The 20,603-nt window shown below is 48.7% G+C and overlaps 1 protein-coding gene across 5 annotated transcripts; it reads right to left on the bottom strand.

Annotated features, from left to right (window-relative positions):
• Positions 1-1,378: 1,378 nt before the first annotated feature.
• LMBR1L (limb development membrane protein 1 like) lies at positions 1,379-14,054 on the bottom strand. Of its 5 annotated transcripts, none has more exons than XM_080939113.1 (17): positions 13,856-14,054; positions 11,292-11,376; positions 9,993-10,026; positions 8,879-9,018; positions 8,631-8,734; positions 8,014-8,140; positions 6,126-6,194; positions 5,934-5,998; positions 5,576-5,648; positions 5,408-5,491; positions 5,252-5,328; positions 4,620-4,697; positions 4,287-4,360; positions 3,236-3,326; positions 2,972-3,038; positions 1,912-2,073; positions 1,379-1,758 (listed from the first exon to the last, which is right to left on the bottom strand). In XM_080939113.1, exons 1-17 carry the CDS (start codon positions 13,925-13,927, stop codon positions 1,691-1,693), a joined length of 1,470 nt encoding a protein of 489 aa, XP_080795239.1. In that variant the 5' UTR covers positions 13,928-14,054; the 3' UTR covers positions 1,379-1,690. The 5 variants fall into 5 exon arrangements, with proteins under 5 accessions (XP_080795239.1, XP_080795242.1, XP_080795238.1 ...); XM_080939116.1 differs by having other exon boundaries at positions 11,292-11,393; positions 13,863-14,054; XM_080939112.1 differs by having other exon boundaries at positions 1,379-2,073.
• Between the last annotated feature and the right edge of the window lie 6,549 nt (positions 14,055-20,603).

Below are 20,603 nucleotides of genomic sequence, written 5' to 3'. Positions count from 1 at the left end.
TCTAGCTTAAAATACTGTACTTGGCAAGTATTTGTGGAATCTACACTTTTTGTGTTCTTGTTTGTCCCCCCTTCCCCCCAGTTCCAAGGCTAGCACTCAGTGACTTTGTACAAACTAGAACAAAACCAGAGGGGGGAAGAGCCCACTGATGTCTGTCTTCAATTTATAAGGAAATGATCTTGGGGATGGGAAGACAGCTCCGTGGTATTGGGGCTGCCTAACAAGCATAGGACCTGACTTTGACACCACCAGTCACAGGATGGCAAATGTCATTGGGGCTAACTCAGCAGACAGAGGCACTGAGTTCAATTCCCCAGGATCCACACAATGGAAGGAAGGTTATTCAATAAACTCATAGACACCATGTTGCCCTGACCCTAACAGTTAAGTTTTAAGAATTCCAGGGCCAGATGCAGATCTGGCAGGCAGAGGCATGTGGATCTTTGAGTTCAAAGCCAGCCAAATCCACAGAACGAATTTCAGGACAGCCAGGGGCTACACAGTGAGACCCCGTGTCAAACAAAACAACAGTGATTATAAACAACCACGAGGGGAATGGTGGCCTTCGAAGTTGTGCAATGTACAATGTAAAATGTAAAGTTCTACAGGTTTATTCCTTCAACACTGGACATCAAGGAACTGAGTACTCACACAACTGAAACAAAGCACTGCCAGCCAGGTACCTTTCCATGTGCTGTGTATGTCAGGGCTGCAGGTGGCAGGGGGGTGGCATCCTAGGTGCACACATGCCCTTCTACCCCAATTCCCAAGCTATAGACACAAAGCCCCAAGTAGAGGGGAGAGTCCAGGAGACTAGCCAACATTATTTTTGGAGGGGAGGAGGTTATTGAATACAAGGGCTCATGTAACCTTGGCTGGCCTGAAACTTGCAATGTAGACTAGGCTAGTTCAATAGACACCATACACTTTTCAGCCTACCTCTGCTTCCCGAGTACTGTGGTTGGAAGTGTGGGTCGATACTCCCAGTGCAGACAGCCTACCTGAAGTAAAGCTGTGGGACAAAGGGCAGCCCTCTGCAGAACTGTCTGGCCTGACACCAGATCTACAGCCCCACAGGACTCCAGCATGCCCACAGAGGGTCAATAATTGATGGGACGGATTTGGGACTATTGGAACAAGGTCCTCAGACACAGAGACAGGCTCTTTTACAAAACAACAAAGAAAACCCTGGGGTCAACTTTATTGCTGATGGGTGCAGCCTCTTCCTCCCAGCACCCTTGGTCTCTCCAGTGGTCCAAAGCCCTCCACAGGATAGCACAGTGCTTCGGCTCTTCTGGGTCAGAAGCAAGGAAGACAACCTGTGTCCAGAACCTACCTCTGGCCCAGTCCCCCAACTCCCACCCACCCTATTGCACATCAAATCATGTAAACATGGCTTCAGGCATGGCCTGGAACAGGATTGAGGCAGATAGATGTGTAAACTTATTTGGGACCAGGAACTAGAGCGAGTCCCCAAGCTCCGCCGGATGCTCACACCACAGCTACATCTGAAAGGGCAGGAGGCCGGGCTGGATCCCAAACTCTGGCTCAGATTAAGCAACAGTGCAGATGGTCCATCCCCTCTGTCACCCACCCTCTCAAAATCCAGGTCCTGAGGTCCAGCCACCTAGGGCTCGCCTCCAGGCCTACACAGTGCCCAGTTTTCTCCTTGTCAACCCCCAGCTGGTGGTCATTGATGCTGTTTCTTCCTAGAAGCCCGGGGGAAACCAGAGACAGGCAGCGGCAGTCTGTCCAGCCCTGGAAGAGACAGTAAGCAGTGAGAAGAGGACACAGGTCACTCCTCAGAGGGGAGGCGACAGGATAGAACAATGGGTGAGTGAGATGGGTAATGCATGGACAGGTGGCACACCCTCTTCCCTGCTGGGCCACCCCTGCTCCACACTCCTTTACCAAAGGCTCGGAATAGCTCTGTCCTCACAGCTGCAGTGAAGGTCTTCACCAGACAGAGTGTGGTGAGGCCGGCAAAGGCTGCATTGTAGAGGAACACGATGTAGAAATTGCCTAGCCAGTTGAAGCGTCCAAAGTCACCCAGCAGGTCAAAGCGTGTTAGTCCTGAAGTACAAAGTCTGCAATAAGGGGGAATCCCCCAAGCCCTCTCCTCAAAGGAGCCCAACTTTCTGCTGCCTCCTAGTGGCCACGATTGAACATCACAACTGCCAGATCTCATCTGCTGTGCAAGCCTCCCAAGCCCATTCCAAGGCCAGGTCAGGACTGCAGAATGTATCAGAAGCTACAGTCACTGCACTTCCTCCTCCCAGAGACTTGGTATCTTTTCCTTCAGTCACCACACTTCCCCCATCCCAGTCCCACTTCTGTACAGCCAAGTGACACTGGCACATGCCTTACATGCTCTGGACCCATCTCTTCGATGTAAACAATGAAGACAGAATACTTTGTGTTTGTGCCAGGTACTATTAAACCGCCCGCCTCTGAGACAGTCTCCTGTCTGAACAAACGGCTTGTCATTCCTTTGCCGCCAGCTTCCCAGGACTGTGCCAAACTCCTTCTCAAGTCACAGACCTGAGCCCCCATTAAATATACGTTTCTACTGCATCCATCCTGGAATAACTATCGGACCAGTAAGCCTAATTTCCTCCAAATTCCCATGGCATAGACAAGAAAGCACATGTTGAACATCCCTAATCCAAAATTACAAAATTTGTGCCAAGAGATGGCTGCCAAGCTGACAACCTGAGTTCAATTCCCCACATAGTACAAGGGAAGAACCAACTCCTGCAAGTTGTCCTCTGATGCAGTTCCCACCCACACATTCAAACAGTGTAATTTTAGAAATGTAAAGATATTAAAGAGGTAGTTCCCAGCACCATGGAGACTCAGGATGATTAGTAAAACCTGGGCAGTTTCCTTTGTTACAGGGTTTTCCTATGTAGCTGAGACCTGAAACTCCCTACTAAGCTCAGATTGTCTGCTCCCTCCCTTCGCTACTCACCAAGGGTCCTAGAAAAGACAGGAAGTGCTGAGCTGAGGACCAGGAGGCAGACACAGTTCCCAATGATCTGGATGAGAGCAGAGAGGAGGCAAAGGTGGCAGGAGCTGCCAGCATGGCGGGGACAGCGCTCCCACCTTTAATCCCAGCATTTGGGAGGCAGACACAGGAGAATCTCTGTGGGCTCTGGACAGTCAGAGCTGTTACACAGAACCTATATCTGGGCTGCCAGAGCCCAGTACCTCCCCCTCCCCCCAGGCTGGCTACCTGTGTCATGGATGTGTCATGCCACCTAGGCCTCAGGCTTCTGAAGAGTGGAGAGCTGTAGAAACCCACTACTGAGGACACCATCAGGTAACTGCCACCAAGTTAGGGAAGAACCTGGCAGCTTAAGAGAAGTACTGACTGCCTCTCTCAGACCTTTTCAACATCAAGGCTTTCTGTGTGGTATAACACGGGTACAGTGAGGCCTCAGGCTGAGGCTGGGTGTCTTCCGTCATTCTCCACATTACCAACTATTATGGTGTGTACAAGCATGTCACTGCACACACACGTGTGCACACACAACTTCAGGAGTCAGGTCTCTCACGCCACTGTGAGTTCCCAGAAAGGAAACTCAGGTTGTCACGCTTTGTGCATAGCAGGCACTTTTACCCACTGAACTGTCTTTTTAAAACCAACTTCCCAGGGCTGGAGAGATGACTCAGCAGTTAGAGCACTGGCTGCTCTTCTAGAGGTCCTGAGTTCAAATCCCAGATCAAAACTATGACTCCAGTTCCAGGGGTTCCAACACACATACAGGCAAGACACCAATGCACATAGAAATGAATCATTTAAGAAGCTGTACTAGTTGTAGGGAGGTGGTAGGTGCGTGAGTGTGGGGCCTGCAGAGGCCAGAGTACAGTGTCGGTGCTAGAGCTGGACTCACAGATAGTGAGCCACTTGCCTGAGCTGGGAACTGAACTCAGGCTCTCTTAAAGAGCATCAGGCACTTGGAATGGCTGAGTCCTCCCTCGCCCCTCACTGGACCACCCTGCCAACCTACTGCCTTACTATGCTTTGAGACAGATTATCTCAATCCTCATGTTTGACTAGACAGATTCTTGAAAAAGCCACCAGGATCTTTCTGTCTGTACTTAACTGACTGAGTTATCTCTCCAATCCTCCCCAAACCAAGTATTCCCTTCTTTCTGAACCCAAGTTAGATGAAGACTTGCGCTCTCCCTGGAGCTCCTCCCCAGCGCTCCCAGCGGGTCTAGTAAGAGTCCTGGGAGGCAGGCTTGGTGGGCAGAGGCCATGGGAGTTTCCAGAAGGATACAAGATCAGCACGACCTGGATGATGGCACCAAAGGATCCCAGTTTGGAGAAGGAGACCTGGCCCAGGACAGCATCCTGTGGGGTGTGGTGTCGGTGTTAGTGAGGGACATCCCCACTGTGAACCCAGGACCACCCAGCCTTTCCTCTGTCCGCCTCTCTGTCTCCTCCTCTCTCCAACCTTGCCCTTTATGCTGCAGTGCAAGCTGGTGGAACTTTGACTCCACAGCCCATCCTGCCTGCAACCGTGGCAATCTACCTGCTTCAGGTAGGATAACAGAAGACACTCTGTCCAGCTTCCCCACCCTTTCAGAATGAAGCCCTTGGGCTCCCGTACCTGCATGCCCCGTGGCATGGCAGCCTCATCGATGAGCAGCTCCAGGATGTGGACGGCCACGATGAGCACAGACAGGCCCTGTGTGCAGCAAGGTCACCAACTGCCATCACCCCTGCCCTGCCCACGGTGTTAGAGACTCTCTTTAACACTGCCTCCCTCCAGGCTGCTGCTGGCATTGCAGCCCTGTGAGGATGTGTTACCCAAAGAACTGCTTCCAAATGGGTGGACTGCCAAAGCCTAACCAGAAGGAGCGTACATACCTACAGGGATGGGAGAGGGCTAGCTCTGCAGAGCACTTGACGAATATGTGCAAAGCCTGGGTCAATCTCCAGCACGCACACCCCTCCCCCATGCATGAGATGACTTAGAAAAAGATACTTTTTCCTCCAAGAGTATTCCTGAAGCTCTAATTTATTCTAACTCCAAGGAAAATCTGTATACCTTCCCAGTGACTTATGTGATCTCGGTCAAGAATTGATGTTCTTAGCACAGAGCAGCATATAAAGTAGGCCCTCTTAGTGGTAACTTCTACTATGGATGACAACCATGTCAACATACAACTGTCCTCCTCGAGGAGGCTAAAGTACCAAGGACCCATTGACTCACATCCCCACCAAGGCTAGTAAACCCACCGTCAGCACCAGCAAGCACAGCATGGCCAGAGGGTAGCCCAGGTTCCGCTGCCAGGCTGATGCTTTCCGCCGCTTTTCTGTGCAGGGGTGGGAGGAGGTTAGTAAGCACTTGGAACAAGGAACTACTCTCCTTGGGTAAACTCCCAGGCCACATACCCAAGAGGACCCTCTGTGCCTGCAGAGCCAGAACCTGTCTGTGCAGCAGCTCCATGTCCAGAGGCAGCCAGCAGGAGGTGGGATCTGAGGGCAAAGGACACACTTCCCTCTAGTACCGTCTTTGCCAAGGCCAGGCCACCACCCAGGCAAGCAAGGACTTGGACTCACTGCAGATTCTTCGAGTCAGAGCTGCCTCCTCAAAGGCTGAGCAGTTCAGCTGTTCCTCCAGGTCTTCCAGTAGCTGAGGGCAGCGGAGAGGGAGAAGTGCCCTGATCCCAACAGGTCTTCTACAGTCTGCGTTTCCTCTAACGTGTATGCACTACCCTGTGCCCAGCAGCCTTCTCCTATCCCATCCAATTCCCTGTGTTCTGACCAGTTCCAGATGATGGGGGCGGGGAGGGGCACAGAAGCCATTCGAGGGTGTGGCCTTCTACAAGTTGTGCACAATACAACTATAGGCCCATATCACGGTTTGGCCTCAGATGCAGGAAATTGACCCTGCATAAAGGCAAGGAGCACTACGTACCCGGGGCTTGACCAGCAACTTCCCAGTGACGGAGAACATCCGGGCGAGACCGAGTGGAGTGCACACTGTTAGGCACAGAGCTGGTCAGTCACATGTCAGACCTTTCACTCTCCCAACTCTCTTCCAATCCTTCCCCTTCCACCCTGACTATAAGCCCAAGACACGCTCTTGCTCTCCTAGGCTGACACTCACCCAGAAGCAACAGAACTCCGAGGAAGGAGATACAGGAGTACAGATAGGGGAGGTAGTACTCCCAGAAGTCTAGGAATGAGAAAAAGCATGTCAGCTTGTCTTGCTCAGGTCTGAGTACTGCCAGGTGACAGGGCTCAGGTCTAGACAAGAATACATCTCAGAAGACACCTACAGTAAAGTAACACAGGGAGGGGACAGCTGGCCGGGGTTAGAGACAAAGCAGTGGGTAAACTAAGAAACCTCCTTTATATAAAAGGACAGCTGCTATCTGATCCAGGGGACCATGGGTAAGTGTAGTCAGATCCTCTCCCTCATCAGGCAAGGCAGATATTACAGTGAAACTCCTCGATTCTAAGATAGGAGGTCAGGTGTGGCGGTATATTCCTGTGATTCTAGAACAGGAATGTTGGAGTGGAAAGATTTCCAGGACAGCCTAGGCTTTGCAATGGGTTATCAGCTATTATTTATGTATTTAAAACAGGTCTCAGGTTGGAGAGATGGCTCAATGGTTAAGAGCACTGACTGCTCTTCCAGAGGTCCTATGTTCAAATTCTGGCAACCACATGGTGATTCACAACCATCTGTAATGGGATCTGATACCCTCTTCTGGTGTGTCTGAAGACAGCTACAGAGTATTCATATAAATAAAATAAATCTTAAAAACAAAACAAAACAAAAAACACAGGTCTTACTAGTAGCTCCCTGGCTGGGCTGGAACTCAAAAGATCCATCTGCCTCCTGAATGCTGGGATTAAAACTGTGTGCTACCATGCCTGGCTGGCTATCTTTTACATCGCTGCGTGAGTCCAAGGTTCAATCTCTGTATGCTGAATGTGTACAGTGTTAGTTTGGAACTTCAGCCTGTACCAGTGGTGACAGCCTTTCCACTTTAGGGGCTACAGCTGATTAAATGCACGTGGCTAACTAAAGAGCCAGTATTTTCTTTCTTTTTCTTCACAGATATGTGAAGCCACACACATGTCTGGTACGATGGATCCCCTGGAACTGGAGTCACATACACTTGTGAGGTACCATGTGCAGGAAGGAAATTGAACCCAGGTTCCCTAAAGAAGCTCTTAACTGCTGAGCCATTTCTTCAGCCCTTTTCTTTTGTTTTTATGAAAGCATCTTTCTCTATAGCCATGGACAGCCTCAAACTCACTATACAAACCCACGAACCCACAGCAGTTACCCTGACTTAGTCTCCTGAGCTCAAACTACAGGCTCTAAAGAGTCAGTCTTAAGAGGAAGTATGATGAGGGAGAGGGTGGCTCAGTGGTTAAGACCGCTAGCTGCTTTTCCACAGGACCCAGGTTCAGTTCCTGGCACCCACAAGGTCAGCTCACAACCACCTGTAACTCCAGTTCCAGAGGACCCAATGACCTCTTCTGCTTTCTGCTTGCACTGCAGAGATGTGGTTCAGACAGATGGACAGACAGGGAAAACACACATATACATAAAGGTAAGTCTTTGAAAAAGAGGAAAAACCTAGAGCTCTGTTTTGGTTTAGCTGTTTTGGTCTTTCAAAACTTGAATGTTTGGCCAGAGAATGGCGTCGCATGCCTTTAGTTCCAGTATTCAGGAGGCAGAAGCAGACAGATCTCTGAGTTCAAGGCCGGCCTGGCCTACAAAGTAAGTTCCAGGACTTAACAATCAAATGAAAACCCACACTTGGCTGTTAAGGTTTGGTCGCCACAGCGGTGTGCAGCTGTGCTCTACGCAGTAACTGGAGCAGAGCTTTGGCCGCGCACCGATTCGTAAGCTTGGCAGCACCTGAGATTCTGCTTTACCACAGCCCTGAAACCAGAGCTGCCTGAGCACAGCCTGGAACCTCTGAAGCCATGTGAGCCAAAACTTTATCCTCTCAATCAGACAGTTTGATTCTCACCGTAGAGTGACTCCCTGCTGGCCTTGTCATTGTCAACAATGGCTGATGCCACCCACACCATGCCCAGCACAAGCAGAGTGAGGAGTATCAACATCACCACTGTCTCGTAGACCCGGCCCAGGACGCCCTACAATAGGAAGAAACGGGCAGAGAGAGGAGGGGCTCAACCTCAGGAAAGGGAAGACACCAGAGCTATGCCTGGGCTTGGGGACCCAGGATTCAGAAGACAAGAGGGTGCTTCTCTCTGTTCACTAGTAAACCACATGGTCCCTGATGTCTGCAGCACTAGAGCTCTCTGCTTTCTCACCGCTGGGGTCAGCAGGGAAGTGGAAGGCAGAGGAACAAGTGTGGACCTCCTATGCTTCCTCTCACCCTTGGCACAATGGCTTCCGGTAGCAGGTACAATAGTAAGATATTAACTCTCCTGCTAAAATACCTTCTGTCTCAACATTAACTTCCAGTGGTTCTACAAAGGATAACTTCTCATGTTACCACAGCCTTGGACTCCTTGTTCCAGCCCTTAACTCCGACTGAAGGCTACAAACTATCTGCTGATGCCAGCTCCCTAGAATAGTTCTGCTTCTGGCTTGGGCTGACTAACACTTCACTTCACTTACCTTTCTGGAGCCAGCAAAGCCTTCAGACTCTGTGAAGAAATACGCAAAGGGCATAAGGAAGACGAGGGACAGATTGGAGAAGAGGAAAACGAGGTTCCAAAGACCTAGAGCCAAAAAGGAAAAGCAGAGTTGGTCACTGAGGGGCCGATCAACAACAGGTGGGACAGATGACTGACGGGCCCAAGGCTGCCAGGCACAATTACCTGCCCTGCTCCCTACCCCACGCTCTGATCCAGCCACACACCCACCATGGATGAGGGAGCCGTTGAGCCACTGGATGTAGTAGTTACGTGGCAATGAGAGCAGCACCTCGTTGCTGATGATGGAGAAGGGCAAGAGTAAGACAGCGCCCAGGGCAACCGCCAGGGTAAAGGTGCACAGCTCCAGCCTGAGGGAAGACGGCACATCAGCCCAGCATTCGCTATCCGTGCTGCCCTAGAAGCCATTTCTTCCCCAAGGGCGCCCAGGGCTCTTAGCAATGGGAAGGAGCTGTCCATCTGGGCTCTGCTCACTACCTTCCCAGTCTTCACTTACAGGGTTAGCCTTGGCACATAGGATGGGCACAGCTCAGGCCTTCATGAGTACCTGGTTACCTGCCGTGTCACTTGTCTGGGTTATCCCAGGACTGTGATCCCCCCCACACATCCTACAGAGCTCGGTAGTAATGCTAACAAAGCAAGGATGTGGCTCCCCCACTCTGCTTAGGGATCCAGGATCTGAGCTTGCCTCTTTGGATAAGAGCTCAGTCACTCCATACGGTATGCCCTTTAAGAAGGCATTATCACAGAGGAAAAAGGCCAGCTAAATAAAACCCAACCTCATAGGCAATGCCTGTGCCAAGGGCTGCACCATGTGGAAACAAATCACAAAAGAATCTGGTGCCTCCTAGTGTGTCAGTGCAGAGAGGGCATCTCCATAGTCCTCTGTAGGCGCTCACTAGGCAGTGCCTATGACCAGGCCTCTCTTCTAAAAACCAAAGACAGGGTTTCTGTTCTCCCTCAGGGGTTTTTAATCTTTACCAAACCCTGCCCTGTTTTCTCTGCCCATCTCCCCCTTCCATTCCCACCCACGTTGACAGGTGGGAGGTGAAGCCAAGCTTAAGCCATTTCCTGGTGACTCAGGCCTAGCCAACATCCTGATCGTGAAGCTCCTAGAAGTCCCTGGCCTAACTGGGGAGACAGGAACAGCAGCTTTTCTGAGCATCTCTGGGATGAGGTAAAGCCGGAAGATGGCAGAAATAGGGTGGAAGTAGAAACTCTCTCTATTGGATGGATGGCAGCTCCTTCTCTGCTGCCTCCAGGGGACTTTCTAGATTCCAGCTCCTAAGTCACTGAAGTCGGGCTTGAGGGTAGTGACACTCACGCAATCTTGTTAACTGTGGCATCTTCATCATCCACTGCAAGTGACAGACAGGAAGGTGAGCAGCAAGACATTATAAGGTGTCCCCTGAACCACCACACACTAAAGTCAGTGCTCAACAAGGCACTGGCAGATCTTACACTACAAACCTGTTCTCTGAACAAGGTAATGTAATGGAGTATAATGATCAGGGGTCCTCCAATATAGACCCCAAATCCCTGCTCCTCTCCCTCCTCCCTACCATCACTGTCCTAACAGGTTCCTCTTTACATAGACTGAGATACAAGGAAAGTATTGCAGTCTGTGAGGTTGTTCACAACAGGGGCTGGGTGAGGGAAAATAAATGCTGGGGGGGGGGGAGGGGATTCCCAGAGAAAAGTCCCCAAGGGAAGGACACTGTACTTGGCTGCAGGTTTGAGCAAGTTGGGTCTAGGCTTTGAAACATAGTGTTTTCTGTCACCATCAGAGATGTATGGGACGAAAAGTCACAGTCTGAGAATACTTAGGCTCTACATAGAGAAAGACGACCATCACCAAATCTTGGGAAGCGTTGGGTCCCAGTGGGAGAGCCCTAGGGAATGAGCCTATGTGAAACGCCCCAGGATTCATCCTGTAGTTGCCTACTTAAGGTTTACAAAAGGCTCTCATTTGGTCCTCCCAGTGCCAGGTGGACTTCAGGATGCCCATTTTGTAGGAAGAAACAAGATTCAAGAGGCTAAATGGACACCAGGTGGCAGCGGCACAGGCCTTCGATCACAGCGCTCTAAAGGGGGGCGGGGCCGGGGGCGGGGCCGGGGCAGAAGGATCTCTGTGAGCTCAAGGCCAGCCAGGTCTACAGTGAGTTCCAGGAAGACTCGATCACATAGAAGAAAAAAGAAAAAGAAAAACTACTCAGGAATGTGGCAGCATGCACCATGGAGACCAGGATTTGGGAGGCAGAGAATAGTGTCTATAAAATAAAACCAAGAAAGAGGTACCTGATTTTGAAAAATCCACAATAAAACATGTGTTTGTTCTCTAACTTAAAAACATATACAAATAAACTAAGTAACAAAAAAAGAAAAGGAGAAAGAAATAAAAGCTATGTAAGGTACCCAGAGCCCGGAAGCTTGGAGACATCCCATCTAGACCTCCTACCTACCACTCCCTCAGCTCTGCTGCCAAGGACAGGGGCTGATGAGGCTGGGTTGGAGAGCAGCCCAGCAATCACCCAGTCTTTCCCAGCAGGCACCGGCACACACTCCTCTGAGGCCAGCCCCATGGCAACTAGGGCTCTGGTTGAGAGTAGGAAAGTCAGAGTACCTGTGGTGAACTCTGCAGGCTTCTTGAAGCGGGTCAGGAAGATGTGGCAGAGGATGTAGAGCGTTGCAAACAGAAGTATTGAGATCTGCGGCAGAGAGCAATCTGGAATGAGAACTTCCATAGCAGCCAGCACATTCCAGAGCCTTCAGGGCCTGTGTAAAGCTCCGCACATCATGGGGGTCTGTCTCCATGTCTCACTGGTACCTTCCCCCTAGTTAGGCTCCAGAGGGAGGAGGGAAGGGAAAAACAGTGCGAACCCAGCCCTGGCTCTGTGTCAGAGCCACAACCTTCAAGCACACCTTGAGAAGTTAACAGAGAAACTCATAGAAATAAACATACGCACGCACACACGCACGCATGCACGCACATACTCCACATCCTAAATCAGGCCAAGGAATGAGAGAAACTGACTTTGAGAACATTCTGGGAAAGTAACTGGCTTGAGGAACAGGTGTCTACGTTGTCTTGGCACGCAGTCCTCTTAACCAGCTGCAGTTGCTGTCATAAGAAAGCATGCTCCGGGCACTACTAAGTAAGAATTACATCTGTAGAGCCAATCAGAACTTCTACTTCAAACTGAGTCCATTTAGCATAAGAGAGGGCTTCAGTCAGACCCAACATTTTCAGAGCTGGTAATCTGTCACTTTAAAAGTAGCCAATCCTAAGACCCTACCACAAGTCATGTCCAACTTCAGGGCCAGGTTTCTTAGGACCTCCATATGGCCTTGAGTGGTTAGACTTCCAAATGACAGATAATTAGTACTAAGCATTACATCTCTATACTACTCCAGGGCCGGAGAAAAACAAAAACAAAACATGTCCTTGCATTTGAGGTAGGGACAGACAAGACAAGATCGATCTCAAGTATCTTCTAGTCTCCAAGATAAACTATCCCTAAAGGAAATCTGTACAGTGACAAACAAGAGACCAAGAAAGTCCTGCATCTAGTATTAAGTGGTAGCTTTTGACTTAGGGAATCCCCATAGAAGGAGCCACTAAGATTGCAGCTGAATTTTTACAGCAGACTGTTTTGCCCCTTTCGGTCTTGAACTTTTATAATAGTCAAGAAGGTAGAAGAGCGCAAAAGGTCAGGCTTAGAGTTCCACCTACTTCCAGTATAGGCTAAGAAGCTAAGCTGCTTGTGTTCTCAGTGCATCTGTCTCTCTCTCTCTCTCTGGTTTTTCAAGACAGGGTTTCTTTGTGTAGCCCTGGATGTCCTGAACTTCAGTAGACCAGGCTTGCTTCGAACTCAGAGATCCACTTGCCTGTGCCTCCAGAGTGCTGGAATTGAAGGCACGCACCACCACCTCCTACCTAGGCTGTTCTCTAGTTTCTAGATAGGAACCACATGCAGGAGGCACTAGAAACTTTCACCTGCCCTTGGCTGGAGCTGATGTCCTAAGCTAATGGCTTAGGAGGCAGAAACATACATGGAGCAGTTTCTGAGGGCTCATCTCTCCAGGTTGTCAGTATCCTATAAGCTCAGCCTGAGAAAAATGAAGAATGACTTCACCTGGACCCTCCCCTTTATTCAGTAAGGTCTCTTTCCATTCCTCCAAACCCTTCCTTTCTCACTTAGTACGTGCAGAGCTCTATGGGAGAAATAGCAGACAGAGAGATTATCATTCAATGCAGGCCCAAGGAAAATATATTTCCCTAAGTCCCACTGGGCGCTCCTACCCTAGTACACTGCTGTGTGGAAGGTTCAGCTGCAATTCTAGGTTATGCTGAGGGAGTAAGGAACACAGGCTAGGTGCACTCAGGACCCCGGACACTGACACTGCCCTCTCCACTCCCCAACACACACACACACACACACACACACACACACACACACACACACACGAACTCCCTGAACGGCTGGAAAGCTGGAAACCCAGTCTTCCAAAGTGTCAAACAGACTATCCGGAAGTGGTGCGGGATGTGTGTCATTGTGTTGGCTTGTGTTTGGCACGCTGCATGCCAGAGAGGCCCGGGATTCAATCAGAGAAGGAATGAAAACAACCACTACTAAAGGGGAGAGAAAACAGGTGGGGAAACCTCGGTGTTCCTCCATCTCCACTTTTTATTATTATTAGTTTTTCCATCTCCACTTCTTACAACCCATCTCAGACAGGATTACTTTCTTCCTTAGTGGGAAGACCCCACTCTTCCCTCGCGCCATCACCGCACTTCCCTAGTTAACTGCTCAATGTGACCGGGTCTCCCTCCATTCCAAGATCAGCCATGATTGCCCTTCATCTACTTTTAGGGGGAGCACGCACACCAACTAGCCCCGAAGCAAATCCATCCTCTTCAAGAGGATCAGACGCTCCACACCAGAGGATCCACCAGGGGGTGGAGTAGAAGGGGCGGGGGAGGGGCGAGCCGCCGAGGAACGGAAACCCAGCGGCTTTGTTTACGACTCAGAGACCCAGCCGACCCGACCCGGGAGGTCACCATCCTGGACCCGAGGCTCACAGGGGTCGAGGTGCTCCGAGCCCCGGCGTCAGGACTTCCCGTCTCCACCGCAGCGCGCCCCTCCCACCTCGGCCCGGCCCCTTCCCGCCCAGTCCGGGACTCACGATGCACTCGCGGACCCTGTCGTGGAACAGCTGCTCTCGCACGGATAGCACTTCGTAGTCAGCTGCTTCCATACTCTGCTCAGCATGACTGAGGCAGGGGTGTCTCCGGGCCCGGGGAGGACGAGCGGGGATGAGGCCGCCGCCGCCGCCGCCCGCCAAGCACCCGGACCCAGCCTAGGAACTGCTCCTCGCTGCCCGTGACGGAAACTCAAGGTAATCTGGGGCTCAGAGTATGCCGTCGGAAGCCCCGCCCTTAAAGGGGCAGGCCCCAGCCCGCCTCGTCTTAAAGGGCTCGGGTCCCCCCCTGGTTCCCTCCCCTTTAAGGTGGGGTCACTCACTATCACGTTTCAACGCAAGTACCCGCCGCTTGGCTACGCGGAAGCGCCAAGCTTGGTGCCCAGTGACGACACAGGCCTGGGCGGGTTTCTTCAGAAGAGCGGAACTTATTGGCTCCTCGGAGACTGTCAGTCATCGCTAGGGGTGCGCTGATAGGACATTTTATGAAGGGAGGCGGGATGTTTTGGGCCTGTCGAAGCTGTTCTAAAACTAAGCGTCGGTGTCCTCCGCGGTTGAAATGAGAGGGTTCCAGGTTTTAGTTTGAACGAATAAGGTTGGGAACAGGCCAACCCGTCGAGATGTAAGCAAGCCGGGGCTTTCAGAAGGAATGCCCGCTGTAACCCAAGGGCCCATAGCGTTTTCTAGAAGTCTATTGTTGAAGTTCCTTCCTCTGGTGCCACTCCAGACAGCTTTCGCTCAATCATTTTTGGGGCAGGCCTAGGGTATTAGAGAACAAATAGTTAAAAAACAAACAACATCAAAAGAAAAAAAAAAAAACCCGAATAGGAGACTTTAAAAAACCAGCCATGAAACTTTGTTTTGTTGAGACGCCTTGTTATGCAAACCGGGCTAGCCTAGAATTCTCTGAGATCTTTCTCAGCTTCCTAGTTGATTGCTAAGTGATAGGCATGTGCTAGCAGGCCAGGGCGTCCTGAAACTGAGGAAATGTCACAGGGAATATTGTTGAGTGGACTGAGTCAAACATTAACTCCCTCCTATGTGCCGTTTTTTTTAATAGCCTTTATCTAATTTTAACGTCATAACAAGAATTTGAGCCTAGAAAATAGAGGTTGGCCTGGTGCTACTTGAAACTTAGAAACCAGCTGGGCCTTGTAGCTCACGTCTTTTATTTCAGCACTATGAAGGCAGAAGCAGGTGGATCTATAAATTCAAGGCCAGTCTGCTTTGTATATATTTTAGGCCAAGCAGAATAATGTGGTGAGAACCTGTCTCAAAAAAAATGCATCCTTTTGTATAGATAGATGATTACATAGTTGGCCCTCCAAATTGTTGGGTCCCACGTCTGAGGTTTCAACTAATCTTAAAAACAAAATGAAAGCAAAAACTATTCGGGAGGGTAGCTATAGAGATGGCTCAGTTAATAAAGGGCTATCTTGCAGGGCGGAGGAGCTAAGTTCCATTCCTAGTACCCACAATTAGTAGTGCGTGCTGGTGAACCCAGCCCTAGGGCTGGGCTGGAAAGTGCAGACAGGAAGATCCCTAGGGTTTACTGAGGAGCCAGCGAACCCTATTCATGTAGCCCCAAGTCCTAGTGAGAGACCAAACCTAAAAACACATAGGATATGAAGAGAGTCCTTGTCTCAAAAAACAACAGCCAAATACATTTGGAGTTGGGAATGTAACTCAGTGGTAAAGAACTTAGTGTGTGCAAGAACTTGGATTCGATTCCTAACACCATGAAAAAAAAATCTTGGGAACAAAACTATGTACAGATTTTGTGTTCTTGCCATTACACCCTAAATTATTTACATAACGTCTACACTGGTACTAAGGATTTTAGGTGCTCTCGGGTTGATTCTAAATATTCTGGGCAATATGCGTACATTAATTACATGCAAATTCTATGTTGGTTTTTTTTTTTTTTTTGCTTGTTTGTTTGTTTATTTTTAAGACAAGGCCCTTCTCTACATAGTCCTAGTTTTCTTAGAATTCAATAGTTAGAGAATATGGAATATTTATAGGCCTCAAATTCAGAGATGCTTCTGCCTCTCCTCCTGAATGCTGGAATTAAAGACACGTGCCACCAAGCCTTTACGTGTATACATGTTTCTCTCTGGGTGTGTGTGCGCACACACTTCTGCTTGAGTAAGTTCATGCCAAGGTTCTTGTGCGTAGGTCACAGGACTATTTTGGGAAGCTGATCTTTTTCTCCTTTGGTAGTGTGGGTCCCAGCAGCGGAACTGAGGTTCTCAGGCTTGTCCAGCAAGTCCTTCTAAAAGCCCCCAGAGCCCTCAGGTAGTTACTTCAACTATGAGAAGCATTGTGCTTTAATGACAGTGTTGAAATGCAAATCAGGTTGGTCAGAATTCCAGCTCACAGAAGGTCAGAAAGCTGTGGCCGAAGGGTATAGGCTGGCCAACTCCAGTTAGTGAGTTCTACTCTAACTGGGACTACCTAACAAGACCTTGTCCCAAAAATAAAGCAAAAATAGACATGGTCTCAACAAAATAGAGCAAAAATAACTAAGAGTTTTAGAGTCAAACCAGAGCATTTCATTCCTATTAACTGGCATGCATAAGATTCAGGTCCATGATATGCCAGGTGTTATGCGTGCTGAGCAGACGTGGAGGGCCTGGCTCCTCCCTCACAGAAGTTAGAACCTGTAGGAATGATAAACAGTGTGGAGGAGACCTGCGATGTTGTTCAGTAGAAAGAGTGCCGCCAAGCATGCACAGAACCCAGGGTTTGCTCCCCAACAATGCATAAATGAGTCTGGAGGTGGACGTCTGTAATCTTAGCACTTGAGTACCGAGCTCAAGGTCACCCCTGCATTTATGGCAAGTTCAAGGCCAGCCAGAGATAAATGAAACACTGCCTTAAAAAAGTAAAAAGTGTGGTGTGGTGACACAGCTTTAATCCCAGCACTTGAGAGGCAGGTAGCTGGCTGAGTTTGACTGGGTGAGTTCCAGCACAGTTGGGGCTTCACAGAGAAACCCTGTCTTGAAAAATCCAAAATATAATAACATAAATGTGTCTGTAGTCAAAAAACAAAACAAAACCACTCAGTGGGGGGCTGGAGAGATGGCTCAGTGATTAAAAGTACTCATGGCTCCTGAGGAGGAAACCTTGAGGCATTTAGGCACACACATTGTAGCGGTCTGAACTAGAATGAGCCTAGGCTTACTTGGTATCCAAGCGTTTGGGAAGGATTAGAAGGTATGGCCTTGTTGGAAGAAGCATGTTATTGGGAGTGGGCTTTGAGATTTCAAAAGCCCATGCCGTTCCCTCTCTATCTGCTTCCAGCTTGGGGATCAGATATAAGTTCTCAGCTACTGCTCCAGAGCCATGCCTGCCTGCCTGACCCACGCTCCTCATGGACTGACTCTCCCTCCGAAATCTTAGCCCCCAATAACCTGTATAAGTGCCTCATCACTGCAACTTAAAAGTCACTAAGGTGTAAATCGGTACCAGGAAGTGGGTTACTGTGACAGGCCTGACAGTGCTGGTTTTGAGGGACCATGAAAGACTTTGGGACTTTGCACTAGGAAATGTAATAGATGCTGTAATTGGGACTTAACAGACAGTAGTACTGAGAGCAATGTGGACTATGGAGGCCCAACTCCAAAGGTTTCAGAAGGAACAGTATTAACAACTGGACTAGAGACCATTCTTGTCCTAAGAACCTGTCTGAGACTAAATTGAAGAGTTTGGCTGGCAGAGGTGATTTCAGACGGGCTAATATTGACCTTGTCATTTAGTCATTAGTTATTAGTGATTCCTCTTCCACTTGTCTACTATGAAAGAGAGCACGTGGGGCAAAAAAAAAAAACCACAAAGGTACAGATGTAAGGTTGGAGCCGACGCCTGTGCTGAAGGACGAAGGAGTGACGTGATAGAGAATACAGCAAAAGGAGTGGTGTTCTCAGACTAGACCTCCACACAGCTAAGTCTGCAGCTTGTAAAGAGAACCTCTTACCCAACAAAGGAAAGCAACCAATCAAATCTCATGCAATATAATTCAAGGAAGGAGCTAGGTTCTTCTTCTTCTTCTTTTTTTTTTTAAAGATGTGTTTATTTTATGTATAAGAGTACACTGTCATTGTCCTCAGACACACCAGAAGAGGGCATCAGATCCCTTTACAGATGGTTGTGAGCCACCATGTGGTTGCTGGGAATTGAACTCAGGATCTCTGGAAGAGCTGCCAGTTCTCTTAATTGCTGAGCCACCTCTCCAGCCCTGGGGCCAGGTTCTAAACTGGCAGTGAAAGTGACAACCTCAGCCACATAGTTCCTTCTTTTTTCTCTTCCCTTTTCCTCCCTCCCCCTCTTTGTTTTTGTTTTGTTGTTTCTTTTTAAACAGGGTTTCTCTGTGTAGCCCTGACTGTCCTGAAAAATCACTCTGTAGACCAGGTGACCTCAAGCTCAGAAAGACCTGCTTGCTTCTCACTGCTACCTCTCCCACTACCCATGGCTCTTTGTTTAGAGTCTTGAAGAATAAAGGAGTAAAGGAGTTCTTGCAGATTGTCCTGTAGCTGTTTGTATTTTAATGTTAATTCCACTTCCCCAGAAAGGGCTTCCCAGATACTTACTCAATAAAGGAAAGCCTGTGACTGGGCAGGAAGAGGGAGGTGGGGAGAGGAGAGGTCTCTGAGGACAGAGGATAGAGATCCTGCCAACATGGAGTTTCCCAAGGACCAGTTAGACCCAGGTGGGATTTATTGGTGTTAAAAAGCTATGAACATTAAGTATTTTATAGGTCTAATGTCTCATATAGAAGGACAGTTTGTATCTTTGTCTATTTGATGAAATCTTATTGTGTAGAGGATTTGTGGATTGAGAGTTGAATATATAAACCTGAACGAGAAGTTATTGAGCTGTAGAGTTGTATTTATGTGGGATTTTGGGGTAGAGAAACACCCCGGGACAGAGGCAGAGAACAGGCGGTAGAAAACCGCCAGGGAAGGGAGTTGCGTGGACGAGTTGGTCTGTGTTGAACTGGGCGCCAGAGGTGTGAGTGGTACCATATCAGGGTCGGGCCTGAGGAGTGAGACATCAGGGCTGATAGAGAAATAAACATTTTTTAATTACTTATTTTATGTAGATATACCAGAAAGACATCAGCTCACATGATCACATTGTAGATGGTTGTGAGCCACCATGTGGTTGCTGGGAATTAAACTCAGGACCTCTGGAAGAGCAGTCAGTTGTCTTATCCACTGAGCCATCTCCCTAGCCCGATAAACAATTTTTTATTTTTTTAAATATTTACTACAACAGGTTGTAGCATCTTCCTCCACAATAAAGCAGAACCACTGTGGCCAGGTGTGTGACAGGGAGTCCCTGAGAGGGCCAAATAGGCCATCTCATGAAGCTGTGAAAGTGAAGCCTGGATTGCACTGGAGACCCCAAAACGCTGGAGGTGCCAGAACTGTGGGATACCTGCCAAGGAACGCATCAGACAGGGAGTGGAGCCATGCCAAGAGGGAAAAATGTGTTGCAATCAGCAGAGCTGGAAGAACAGAGCCATGGGAGTCCTTGGACTTAAGACACAGAATTACAGGAGCTGGAGTTTGCCCGGCTGGTTTCTGTGTAACTTTGGTCTGGTATTTCCTCACTGTATCCCATCACTGTGCTTTGAAACGATAGTGGATATTCTATTCTGTCATATGTCCTAAGTATGCACTTTGCTTCTGTGTTTTATTTACAGGAGGTTATAATTAAGGAATTGCTGTGAGTCTCAGAAGAGACTTTAGACTTTTAAACTATGTTGAAACTATCAAGGACTAGGGGACTTTTGAGGCTGGACTAGGCTAGAGATCATGCTTGTGATTGGGGGGGGTCTATTATATTTTGCACTACACAATTAGTGAAACTGTTTAGGAAGGACTAGGGGGCGTGGCCTTGTTGAAGGAAGTATGTCAGTGGGGCGGGCTCTGAGATTTCAAAAGCCTAAGTTATCTCTCTGGCTCCAGCTTGTGGATCAGATGTAAGCTGTCAGCTACTGCTCTCACTCCACGCCTGCCTGCTGCTGTGCTCCCACCATGATGCTCATGGACTCTACCATTCGGGAACTGTAAGCCTCAAATTAAAAGTTTTTTTTTTTTAATAAGTTGCCTTGGTTACAGATTTTTTTTTCTTTTTTTTTTTTTTTGTTACAGCAATAGAACAGTAACTGAGACATTCATACACATAATTTAAAATATTAAAAATATAAAGTTTTTCTTTTAAATAAAAGGTAAGTCAGGTGTGGTGGCACATGCCTTTAATCCCAGCACTCTTAAGACAAGGCAATCAAATCTCTTTGAGTGTGAGGCCTGTGTGGTCTGCACAGGACACCCAGGGCTACATAGAGAGACTCTGTCTCAGTTAACTGACTAATTAGTTAATTAATTCTAAAGAGAGAAGGCTATAGAGGTGGCTCAGCTTGAGAGCATGCATTGCTTTTGCAAAGTACCTGGGCTGGATTCTCAGCACCCACAATGCACAGCTCATAGCTGCTTGTAGCTTCAGCCTTAGGGGGATCTGTACACACACACACACACACACACACACACACACACACTCTTATACTCTCATGATTAAAAAAATAAAAATATTTTAAAAAGTTAGTAGTAAAGTATGCTAAGGTGACTAGGGTGAGGGAGAGTCATCTGTCCTGAACACCTCTCCATGGGCCTCATAGGTCGAACAACAGAGTGGCTTTGGTTTAATTTGTATCAATCTTTTTTAA

This window comes from Micromys minutus, assembly GCF_963924665.1.
Source record: "Micromys minutus genome assembly, chromosome: 27".
Taxonomy (NCBI): domain Eukaryota; kingdom Metazoa; phylum Chordata; class Mammalia; order Rodentia; family Muridae; genus Micromys; species Micromys minutus.
The sequence above is the reverse complement of the archived record's forward strand: the minus strand, read 5'-3'. Positions and strand labels throughout refer to the sequence as shown.

Bases quoted from the DNA above. Each gene is read 5' to 3' on its own strand.
- LMBR1L (XM_080939112.1), bottom strand. From the start codon at position 13,927: ATGGAAGCAGCTGACTACGAAGTGCTATCCGTGCGAGAGCAGCTGTTC. The intron at 10,027-11,291 runs GTACTCTGACTT...TGTCACTTGCAG, and splicing joins GCCTGCAGAGTTCACCACAG to TGGATGATGAAGATGCCACA. The intron at 5,492-5,575 runs GTGAGTCCAAGT...CTTTGCCCTCAG, and splicing joins TCTGACTCGAAGAATCTGCA to ATCCCACCTCCTGCTGGCTG.